The sequence below is a fragment of the Dermacentor albipictus genome, chromosome 2, assembly GCF_038994185.2.
Source record: "Dermacentor albipictus isolate Rhodes 1998 colony chromosome 2, USDA_Dalb.pri_finalv2, whole genome shotgun sequence".
NCBI lineage: Eukaryota > Metazoa > Arthropoda > Arachnida > Ixodida > Ixodidae > Dermacentor > Dermacentor albipictus.
In genome coordinates, this window is record NC_091822.1 from 31953553 (window position 1) to 31966253 (window position 12701).

The 12701-nt window shown below is 43.4% G+C and overlaps 1 protein-coding gene across 1 annotated transcript in view; it reads left to right on the forward strand.

The window, feature by feature from the left end:
* Window positions 1-12701, forward strand: part of LOC135916603 (fatty acid synthase-like) — a 170527-nt gene that overhangs the window by 60784 nt on the left and 97042 nt on the right. Inside the window, exons 13-14 of the mRNA XM_065450033.2 lie at window positions 5678-5935; window positions 8716-8932. Of these exons, the coding sequence (XP_065306105.2) occupies window positions 5678-5935; window positions 8716-8932 (475 nt within the window). The remainder of the gene's footprint in view (window positions 1-5677; window positions 5936-8715; window positions 8933-12701) is intronic.

Below are 12701 nucleotides of genomic sequence, written 5' to 3' on the forward strand. Positions count from 1 at the left end.
GAACCCACGTAGTGTGTGCATATCTGAGTGCGGCACTTACAGATACGTTTTATTTTTCCAGCCGAACTAGTATTTATTTTGAGGTAACTGCATAATATTAGTACGTAGCCAGTCAGAGGCACCACGTGCAATTTGAAACAAACAGCGCTCGTCGTAGGAGAAAATGTACACGCACACACACATAGACATACAACACACACGCAACATACATATACGTACATACGACGCACACCCTGCTCCATGCTGGTAGTCGCCCTTTGTTTAAAAAATGCAGAAGCATACTTACAACAATGCACTGACAAGCTTCATGTTATTGTCGTAAGTGTTCACTAAGCTAGATGGTGTGTGAAACTCAGGGTAGTGAGGCGTCTGTGGTGCTCTTTTTTAAATACGCTTAGTCATCGAAAAGAACACATTCAGAATGACTATTGCTTCATTTTGAAGGAGCTAACAACCGATAAAGACAAAGAAAACGAAATATCCCATGTGGGACTCCACACATTTAAATGCACGTGTAACCCCCCCCCCCCCCCCGTCTTGGCTGTTTTGTTGCTATTGTTTATATACATGTCACCTATTCACAATATTCTTGCGCAACTTTCGTTGTACCATTTTTTTAAGTACGCAGCCAGCTAGAATGTGATATTAAGAACAAATATCCACATCCTTTCATGACTTTGTTTCTTATAACTTTAAAGTAAAGTAAGTAAAGTAAGTAAGTAAAGTAAAGTAAGTGGTGAACAAGCAAGCAAGCAAGCATGTAAGTAAGTAAGGTAAGTAAGGTAAAGTAAGTAAAGTAAGTAAGTAAGGTAAGTAAAGTAAAGTAAGTAAGTAAGTAAGTAAGTAAGTAAGTAAGTAAGTAAGTAAGTAAGTAAGTAAGTAAGTAAGTAAGTAAGTAAGTAAGTAAGTAAGTAAGTAAGTAAGTAAGTAAGTAAGTTAGAAAAGTACTTTATTTCTTATAAACAGCATAGATTTGAATATGGACAGGTTTTGAAGAAAAAAGCAGCCAGAGCAGCTTGACAATGTCCTAAAACCCGTTTTATGGCAGTAGCAGGAGGAACAACAGTACATGAGAAATAGTAACAATAAAGCTGAACTAAAAAGAAGGCAAAAGAAACTAAAGAAACACACAGACGAAAAACTAACAAGCATAGCAAGTTACTTAGGTTACGTAATATCAGAAAATCAGCAGTATGGAAAGAATACGGCACTTCGATCATTTATGAGATATGTGATAATAACAGAGATGATGCAGTAAAGGTAGTATTATGATCAACTACAAATTATTCAGCCTAAGACCAGCACTAGCAGCAATAATAATTACACAGACTAGTTAACGAATGATGTGCAGCATGAAGATCATCTGTGATCAATGTGTTAAGTAGGACAGGCAACGTATAAGTAATCATTTGCTTTCCGGAATTTAGTGCGCGGGTGCATTACATAGCGATATTCTGGAAATCGTGGTTGATAATGGCGTATATCCTTTCATTCGCTTCTTGAATGAAAGAGCTCATGGAGTCTTGAACAAAATCTCTTAACCTATGGACGCCTGTGCTATCATTGCGTTTTCTGAACCACCTTTACTATCAGCGCTGAAAATGCCGCGCAGGCACACAGGGCATTAAAGGCAAAACTATACTCAACGTGACCACCTTGTGATTCGAGATCTCGTGTGTCGTGTGATATGCGTCTCGTGTACTGTAATGGTGAACAGCAGGAACCGAGAAAAAATTCACCTTGTATTTGAGTACCACATATTTACCTCGTTTACCACATACAACAATTACGCGACCCTTCTATTGCATGGTAACTTGCGAATAAATAACACTTAACTAATTTTCCAACAACATCAAGGAACATGGCACAGGTAGAAAATAGTCCTGATAATGTGAAGTGGTGGACCCACCACGTCAACTGTACAGTATTAGTTTACGTGAAACAATGGAACAGGCCGCATTCTTTTCTTTTACTAAACGCTCTGTTGCAGTGCAGTTTATGCAAACTTTTGTTCATTGCTTTCTGATTTTTGCGATCCATCACTCACACAGTTACTCATACTTTGTCAGAGCCGGGAACCCAGATTAACAGACGACAGGCGAGCAATTATTTGCGGCCACCAGTGTGATAACAACGTATCTTCGCAGCTCCGGTACTAGCATCTTCTGCGCAATGCAGTCTTTTTCTACGTCACGAGCACGCTGAAAGTATCGACCAATATAATAGATCGTGTGCTCTCTTTAATGTGCATGAAACCACTCACCTCTTAAGAGAAAGCTTTAGGTGGGGGGCTCCTATCTAAATATATGTAAAAGGAGAAATCGTTTTCTGGGCAACCACTGCACCAAATATGACGAATTTTGTATCTAGAACAAAATTATTAAATAGAATGACTGCTGGTTTCCAATTTTTCATTTAGATGGCCAATTTGTAATTATAAGTTTGCAGAATTGCAACTTTTCAGAAAACGAAACTATCCTGCTTACAGCTCTTAAGTCAGCGATGGGAAATGATATCACAATTCGCTGTATTGCATCTACTAGTATATGAAAAGCGTACAAAATATCTATGTTATACATGAATCTAAATAAATCAGTAATATGGAAATACAGCTTTTGCAGAACCCTCGTACACAACGTAAGGAATTCACGTAACATATAAATTGACATATCAAATTTGTCCACTGTGAATGAACTAATGGTTGCCGTTGACAGAACGGCGATATCTTTTCTTGATGCAGAGCTATTATTTTTGTAAACTTCATGCTTCTACGCTTTTCGAACTTTCGAATTTACGAAAATACTTTTAAGAAATTTCAGGCCCTAAATCGAAATTAAGCTTCCAACAGTCACTACAATTTAACTTTCTCTCTCAAATGCAAGAAATATTGCTAAAATAGGCCCAGGGGTTGTCTCAGAGAAGTGTCTCTGCATTTTACATGTGTTTCAATAGGCAGCGTCGGAGTTGAGCCCGAGCTAAAGCTTCCTCTTAAGGTTCGTGAAAGGACATACGGAGCGGTGAAGCCATGCTTTCACTCGAAGGACAGTCATCGTGAATACAGCGTGAGGCATGAAAACCGTACCGCAGATAGCGCGTCGTGCATGAGGTATGCAAAAAACTCTCCATATGGAAGCAACAACTCTAAAATGGTACTTTATAATTTTTGATGCATTTACAATAATTTATAACGGTTCCATTTGGCGTTTGACTCGATTTATAGGCTGCAGACGAAGAACAGAAAATTAGTTTTTTTTCTTTTAACAGGCTTCTGTCAGAGAGCATTAAAAATAATTTTGCCGTAAAGAACATATCTGCCAATTTTCTTTAAATATACAACTTTATTTTAGAGTGTAAGGCACACCCCGCACAAATAAGGCATGATAGCTAGTTTCGTTGTTTCGATGTCGATATTGCGGGGCATTTTTTCTTGGTACATATGAGATAATGTGGCCTAAGCAGTACAAAAATGCACCCAGGGAATCCTGCTCATACCAACTTTTGAATATTGGCGGCGAGGAGTTACGGAGTCGCCATCTGTCGGAAGCGCCTCCCTTGCGTAGTATGAGGGATCACGCGGTGTGCTCCCCATAGGTTTCGCCTACGGCACTCAATAAGAACACCACGCGGCAGTCCTCCTGGACATTTATGTAGGTACTCTCAACACGAGGGAAGTTTTTACTGTGGATATAATAATCTTGGGCAAACTTAAAACACAGAATCGTTTAGAGACGCTTTTTCTTTACCGAATACGTACAGTGAACGCCACTGCGCGTGGTCGCAGCGATGGAGTCTCCCGAACCGGCTTCTTGCATGAAAGGTGGGCAAACGCTGAGAGTAAACTATGTGAAATATGTTTTTATAGTGGGCTGTGTGTATAACAAAATGGGGCATTACAGAATGAAGCCTCAATGCAGCGAATGCACGAGTTCGTTCGCAGGGACGGACCGCGCGTCTGCATGCACGTCCGCGCACAATGTTTGGCTCTCGCTGTGAGCGCGTTGTCGCACCGTGCCGTGAGCTTTAGGCCGCAGCATACGAGCATTTGACAGCACACTAGCAACCATTATTGCGTGGGCACTATCAGAACTGTTGAAAAATAATTTCGTTATAGAGACTTCGACGCCTACGACGACTGTGATGTGCCGTCGCGACAATTCAATTTTTTTTCTGTCTTCTAAATTCACGCACATTTCAATATTATTTCTCAAGTTGCGTCGCACTGTATGTTTATCCGTCTTTTCAGCGTACAATTTCCTTCTGCTTCTTTTTCGTAATCCAGTGCATTAATTCATAACACAAACATGATCATATGCCATGCCTTTCTTTAATGTACGTCTTACCGCTCCCTACCCGTTCCAGTGAACTTGCCAGTATCTAGCATCAACAAGTTAGTAGACCAAACCATCATGACATTAGCCGGGCAGCGGGTGCCGGCGAGCGTCTCAGTGCATGTTTTCTTCTACACACAGAACATCGCGCAGTCCCAGCGCCGCAGCAGAAATTTTCTTCGCGTGTGTGCTTGCTGCATACCTGAGTTGTAGCTGATGGCTGTCTGCCGGTTCTAAGTTTCGTCAGCCAAGCCTCACGCAGCTCCTTGCTTTGCGGCTGCCTGTGAATAAGGGCTGACACCGGGCTCCGATGCGTACGTCCGGCACCGCGGCACCGAAGAGTAGCCTACCATGCTGCACGCCTCCAAAAGTAGCCACTACGTATTATAGTACTTTATAGTACTTTCAAATGTTGTCAAGCAGACACCCAAGGCGGTAAAACCTCACCACTTAATCAGAACCGCAGCGCAGGTGGGACTTTAAACTTTCGCTTTTAGGTCGCTTCAGCGCTTGCGAAGCCGCCGACGCGGCCGCTGTCTCCACGTGATCCCTAAAGGCACGTCACGCCGAGGGTAGTGCCAGCTTTTCCAGTGGAGGAGCTCGCCCCCAATAGGCTTCAAAGCTTTTTCCAATCTCGTGTGGCCGTTACCTTTGAAGCACACTGGTGAAGACTGCTTTCGCGATTCATCTTATCACTAGTTCTCACATTGTGTGGCCATCACTTTTAAAGCACTTTCATTAGGACAGCTTTGGCGATCCATCTGTTCATTCGCTTCAATCCCGTTTGGCCATCATCTGTGAAGAGCATTGTTGAGAACGGCTTTCACGATACCTCTGTTGACTAGCCTTAAATGGGCTGATTAAAGTGGCTTAAGGCTTGTGACAGTGCGTGTTGTGTACCTCCAAAAAAAATAAATTAAGGGGTTTTGCGTGCCAAATCCACTTTCTGATTATGAGACACGCCGTAGTGGAGGACTCCGGAAATTTCGACCACCTGGGGTTCTTTAACGTGCACCTAAATCTAAGTACATGGGTGTTTTCGTATTTCGCCCCCATCGAAACGCGGCCGCCATGACCCGGATTCGATCCCGCGACCTCGTGCTCAGCAGCCTAACACCATAGCCACAGAGCAACCACGGCGGGTTTGTGTACCTCCAGCATACATTGGTCGTCGGTAAGAAAATCCGCATGCCCAAAAAACACCTTGTGTTCACTAGAGCAGTGCATTCGCGAAGTTGAGACAAAGTCTTTTATATTTGCGCGAAAAACGTCATGGACGCCCTCTACAGCTGAGGCTCGGTTGTTACCAGGTGCCTCGGAATATTCGACCCAGCTTTCCTTTCTTGCAGTCGGTTTTGAGACGCTCTGTTGGCGCGGACGCCACTTGCCTTGGCCTGATGAAGCGGGACGCGGACAACCTGAGCTTCTTCCTGAACTCTTTGGGCCAGCTGCACTCGCTGGGCGCGCAGTTTGACCCGTCTCCGCTGTACCCGCCTGTGCCCCTGCCTGTACCACGTGGCACCCCGAACATCGCGCACCTCGTCAGCTGGGACCACTCTCAGCAATGGACCGTTGCCAAATGGAAGGATTTTGCTACGTCGGCCCAGGTCAAACCTTTTTTCTTTTATTCTAGATTATATCTGCCTATAGCAAGTGCCCGAATGTTCTCTGCTACGCACGCCACGAAAGTTCATGTAGTCACAAATTCCGGCTCTGCAGTAAACAACAAACACTTTCTTGTCGTTGCTCACTTGATAATGTTCTTCGCATTTCACGCAGAATGTGCATGATTTTAATTCATGGAGGAAGGAAGAAGATAGGAGGGAGCATGCCGCAACGTGATTGGTAGCCAAACCTGTCGGCCCAACACGTGATCGCATGTCAAACTGCGCGGTAGCTTTTAGTGTTGCCGCCCTGCAGGCAGAGCCACGGCAGGGAAGCCGAAGAAGCGCGCACCGAATAAAAAGTACTGGCATAGCTACTAGGAACAAAACGTCTCAGCAAATTTCGATTCTTGCTCCGTGATCTCGATGCAAGAGGTCATGTGTTGGGCCACCTCTAGGATTTGCAGGGTTCACGCAAGTGTGAACGAAATCTAAGCAACAGAAGTCTCCGATTGATTGCTACAGATCGCCAATAAAAGTGCATGAAGCAATACGGTATGTCACTACATCGATTGATTGCTAGTCTCAGTAAGGCCAAAAGCCATCGTGAGATGGGTACTGCAGGTTTTAACGCGATAGCGTTAAGGAGCTCGTGTCGCTGAAAAGCCGGTGTCGTCGGCGTCGGGTGTCGGCGTCGGTGTCGGCGTCCGCGGCGTTGACCGTGAGCGATAAATAACGGCAGGTACTTCATAAATAAAAAGCAACTTCCAAGATGGGCTGGGTGGGAATCGAACCAGGGTCTCCGGAGTGTGAGACGGAGACGCTACCACTCAGCCACGAATTTGATGCTTCCAAGCGGTACAAACGCGCCTGTAGTGAATGCGGTGTTGCCTTCGAAACGAGCCGTGGAAAGTTATACTGCAGTGTATACAGGTAATTATGAACATGTAACTTACAGAAGTCGCAATTACAAGAGTAGCGAAGTGCGTTTCCGCTGCATTTCTTCTGCGCTTTCCGCACACGTAGAGCCATCTTGCGGCAAACACAGAAGACCCCCTCCTCTCCATGTAGGGCGCTGCCTCGACAGATGGCGCGCCACGCCCGCATTGGAGCTGTGGAAGGACCGGTGCGAGGGAGGTCGTTGCCCGGACTCTCTCTCCCCTGACAACGCTTCGCCTTGCTCCCTCGGCAGAATCCAGCGTCCTTCCTTTCTTTAGATCGCTATCTGTCTATCTCTCTGCCCGTGCCGATCACGACGTTTGGCTGGCGTGCCTCATTCATTTCCCCCTACGAGATACCGAGTTCTTCGGTTCGTTCCGCTTGCTCAGGCGCACGTTTCGTTGCTGCGCCGAACGCCGCGTTGCTCGACCATATGGCTCGACGCTCACCGCGTCCGATGCGGGGCGCCTTGTAAGTGATGGCTGTCCTGTAGCCCATTGTCTTACACCCCTTGGCGGGTCGACGGGAACGCTGTCGCGTTCCACTCTTGAAGGCGAAGCTTAAGCGTCCTCCAATTTTTTTGGTCTGCATCATATTGAACTTTGCTCCTGCAAACGATTACAACAAATACTTTTGTTTCTCCGTTCATATTCTGATATTTAATGCGCTCATTCCTAATTCTTCATGGCGCCTAGTGCCTTGAGATTGAGGCCTTGCTAGACTGTTTTTCGAAAACTTTGTTATACTGTGTTTGGTAGAGCCACAGTGTTGAAGGGCAGAGCGTGCAGTCATGCAGCAAAGCTTCCTTCCTAAATAATTTGTAAAACTTGTACGGGGGCAGCAGCTCCCAGTGGCCATCTAGGCGGCCCAACGCCCAGGCCTCCCAATCACCGGATTCCAGATAAAGTTATCCACGCACGCTTCAACACCATAACTATAAAAAACCTCAAGACGAAGCTTTAGGTCGGGCGCTCCTATCTAAATACATGTAAAAGGAGAATTAGGTTTTGTCGGCAACCACTGCACCAAATTGACGAGGTTTGTTGCACTTAAAACGAAACCTTAAAATCTGGTGTCTGTTGGTTTCAAATGTTTGATTTAGGACGTCAATTTTTATTAAAAACTGGCGAAAACAGAAAATATTCAGAATACGAAACTTTCAAATTTACAGCTCTGCAACTGAGCAATAAAAATTATATCACAATTCCATGAATTGCATCTAACAGCACATCTAAAGCGGACAAAATTGGTATGTCATACATGAATCACCAAAAATTTAGTAATATGAAACTACAGCTTTTGCAGAGCCCCTGTACACGACGTAACAAATTCACGTAAAATATGAAACGACATAATCAATTTGTCTAGTTTTAATTATCTAATCGTTGCCGTTTACAGAACCGCGATATCTGTTCTTGATGCAGAGCTATTAACTTGTACACTTCGTGCTTCTATTATTTTCAAACTTGCGAATTTTCGTAAACCGTTTTAACATAATTAAGGCCCTAAATCGAAATTTCACTTGGAATGGTCACTAGAATACAACTTTCTCTCTCAAATGCAACCAATTTTGTTAAGATTGGTCGAGGGGTTATCTCAGAAAAACATTTTTGCGTTTTACATGTATTTGAATAGGCCGCGTTGGAGTTGCGCCAGAGCTAAAGCTTCCTCTTAAACGTACGCGACGAGTAAATTTGTACACCTAATAAAGTCGGTGATATTTCACTGAAAAGATATATTCATATTAATTGCCATACTTTCTGTTAAAGACAACAAGAAAAACAAGTTTTTTAGAACAAGATTTGTGTAAATATAATAGGGTACGCCCCATATCGCCCGTGCAGCTTTCCGAAGAAGTCATAGAGGTTGACATCGACGACTCTGAACGGGACGCATACTTGGCTGGACATCAACTTCAAGGCCGCATTCTGTTTCCTGCGAGCGGCTACATATTGATGGTCTGGAAGTCCCTGGCAAAGCGCTACGGAAAGCCGTTTGAGAAGCTTTCAGTAGTACTAGAAGATTTGACATTTCACCGTGTCGTCATTCTGCCTAAGACAGGTGAGTCTGGGAATTTTTCTCTTTTAGCGCGAGGGTGAAGATTGATATAGTTCATTCATGCGAAGAGAACCAGGACCAAATATACTAGATGCAGAAATGTGGTATGAAAGCGACGACCAGGTAACGCGAAAGAACTGGGGCTGAATTATTCACACTCGCACTAACCGTTTCTTACATCTCAGCATGGTCTTGCATTTTTTACGGTGTCCTATACTAACATTATTCACAAAGAGTGGATCCATGCAGTGGTTCGTGTAGAAGAGATAAATGATTTTTTGTAGAAAAGCTAGGGAAGGTGGCCTGAGCTTGTGTGTTCTAGCTTCTACTCTCCCCATGAGAAAGATGAAAAGAGTAAGAATGAATGATGAAAGATGATTGGGCTGAGATCTAACCACCTAATTGAGTGGTCTCGCTAAATAGTTGAGTCCTATCATGTGTTCTGCAAATGCTCATACCATGTTCCCAAAATAGCAACGTTCTGTAATGACTCCCTTTCAGTACTTCAAAGTGCTAAACGAGAAGAGAGCAGTGACAAAACACATGGTACAGAGTTGCAGCTAGCAAGCGAAATTCGTAGTTACACCTGTCTTGCACGTTCATAAGCCAGCTTTAGTTACTGGCATGCCCCTCCCCCCTTGAAGTTTTTTCATATACATGTATTTTTACGAACCCCATCATAACGTTTGTTTGCATGACCAATAATATATATATATATATATATATATATATATATATATATATATATATATATATATATATTTAAATATATACACGAGAAGAGAGGATGTTAACCGAGGGGCCCGATTTTTATTAGTCATATCATAAGAAGCCAACAAACACTGACACCAAGGACAACATAGGGGAAATTACTTGAGCTTAATAAATGAAATTGAGAAACGATAAATAAATGGAAATTAAAGTGGATGAAAAAGCAACTTGATTTGTCGCAGGCGTCACGTTTTCGTGATGCCTGCGGCAAAAAGGAAGTTTCACGTCCACCGCCAAGGTCTGTGAGTGGTGGCGCTGGCTAACACTCCCAGGGTTCTACTAGGACAAATAAATACCCAAGAAAGTGGATGGGGAAATAGCGCCGCGGTAGCTCAATTGGTAGAGCATCGCATGCGAAATGCGAAGGTTGTGGGTTCAGTACCCACCTGCGGCAAGTTGTTTTTTCGTCCACTTTAATTTCCACTAATTTATCGTTTCTCAATCTCATTTATTAAGCGCAAGTAATTTTCCGTATGTTGTCCTTGGTGTCATTGTTTGTTGGCTTCTATGATATATATATATATATATATATATATATATATATATATATATATATATATATATATATATATGCATACGTATATGTATAACAATAATGGAGACCGATGTGTCAGGGCGAGTCTGATGGAAATCTCAGTTCCGAGGTCATTCGTGTTAATGTGTCTCTGACTCATCATCCATTTTTTAATCACTGTGAATGTTGTGTCAGTCGCGGTTCTCGTGGTTTTTCGTGCTGTAGCTGTCTGGAAGCTTCGTTCACATTGAGAAACCTTCTGTCTACCATGTGCTTATGTCTGGACATAGAATGACACATAAGTACTTATCTTTTAATTTACGCACAGCTAAATAGCTTCATAGCTCAGTTTAACCTTCTTGCATTTTATAGATTGGCCAGTACTTCACGCATGTGCGGATTTTATGTAATGCGGCATCCAATATTTCCCGGAACGTGAACTTAGTAGTGCTCAGTACTACTCACAAAGACAAAAAAACGTCAGTGCGCCAAACCCTAGATTGCAGATTGATACGCAATGTTTGATGTAATAACTTTATATTATAACATGAACAAGTACAGTTGTCAAGAGCGGCTAGAGCAAATAAAATTACAGCAAATATGCTACGTAGCTCTCAGTACACGCAATGGCTTCAGCAATGGTAACACAACAATAGCTATGCGCGAATGTGCAACAAAGTGTGACTTATCATTGCAGATTGCTGCTTTATCAATTAAAATTGATGAATCGTGAGCAGCATGATTACTGCTGTAAAAAAAGCGCTTTACTGAGTGCTTCGTGAGATGTCAAAATAAAACTGATACCTTAACTTCTGCACGTCGAGGACATATGCGAGACGAGATATGTACGTTGGCGACACTGATACGTTTTTAATATGTAAACTACAACGGGGGTGTTCGCCTAGCAGCACTAGCTCTATTTTGTAGCGGTAGGCTTAAACAGGTCGGCTCTATATCAAAACGGGGAAGCCAGCACTTCTCGCCGTCTTCTTCTCTTGCGCCAGTACCATGTACACTGCCCAGTGCCTTCAGTACAAAACATACAAATGGCTTTCATTGCACGGAGTGAGCTTTGCAAATACTCGTATCTACCTTTCGTACGAATAACTGGTTCACGCTGTTTCGATAACAGCAGTTCCACCGTTTCTTTATGCATATCCTAAATTCAGCATTGAACATATTGCTCAAGAGAGAAAGCGTTACGCTGGCGTAATTTATTTGCCTAGAAATAATCTAGATGTTTTTTGCTAGCACAATGACAGCGTGTTATCAATGTACGCTCCATCTACACTACTCTAATAACGCTACGGCCTTGTCTTACATTTCAGAAGAAGGTAGCTCGAATACACAGAAACCAATTGCGGCAGAAACCACTGAAATTGGTTGTCAAATTCAGCGGTAGCTTTCTTGTGCAACATGCTGCATAACCCCATGGCATCCGGAAATCTCAAAACCTGATAGCCATATCAGCAGAGACATTACGTGGCAATCTTGCCAACGAGAATGTAAAATACCAGAACATAGCATAACTCCTTGGGATTACAGCAGCCCAGTTGAAACACCACTGCAAAGGCCCCTGTAGCTAGTATCATGGCTGCGACTTGATTTCAATGGCTATTATAATCAGCACGAACGCTTTTCGGCGAAGCGCGACTTGTAAATTACGCACTGGAAGAACAAGACGCGAACAGGCAGCGCTAACTCGTAACAGACATTTTCCTTCCGATACCAGAATGACGCTTCATCTCCCTTGCTTCACATCTCATACATGGTCCGTCCGCAGTATTAAAACAGAAACGGTAATTCTTAAAACACGGTAAAACAAAACAAATGGTCCCTACTACCGCAATGCATGCGTGCAAAATTTGTTTCTTTTTCTGGAACTAACGAAGCCCCTTTCCTCGCATATTTTGGTAAATGTCTCAATGTTGTCACTTTGAGTATTAAGGCAGGTTAATTATTTTGCATTCTTGGCATCAGTATGTAGTGGGCAACACATTATTTCTTTCTCGAGGATAAGTGCATCTTCAAAGTGAGGAAACTTTTGAAAACGAAGCCCCCCCCCTCCCTAAAAAACAAAAAACAACAACAATAACAAAAAAAAACATCCGGCGACGATGCGCCCACTTGGTTAGAGCTGCTGAGTCACGCACCTGCGAAACTGCCCACTGTAGCTTCTCCCACGAGATGACGGTATTCCGTATGTGACAAACGTTGTGCAATCAACAATCTTAGTTCGATGCTCATTTTATCGTGCGTCGTTTGTAGCATCATCTGGATTGCACCATAAGGCTCCTTTGCGTCCATGTACTAGTTGGGCTATACTGTCGAGCTTTAACGATAACTCAACAACGCGCCCCAATTTGAACACTGATCATCGACGCGGCTATGTTGCGGATGGGGTACTAGCCGCTGACGCGCGGCCCTCTTCACCTCCTCCTTCCCTACACTCTAAAAATTTTAACACCCTTAAGGGTGTAAATGACT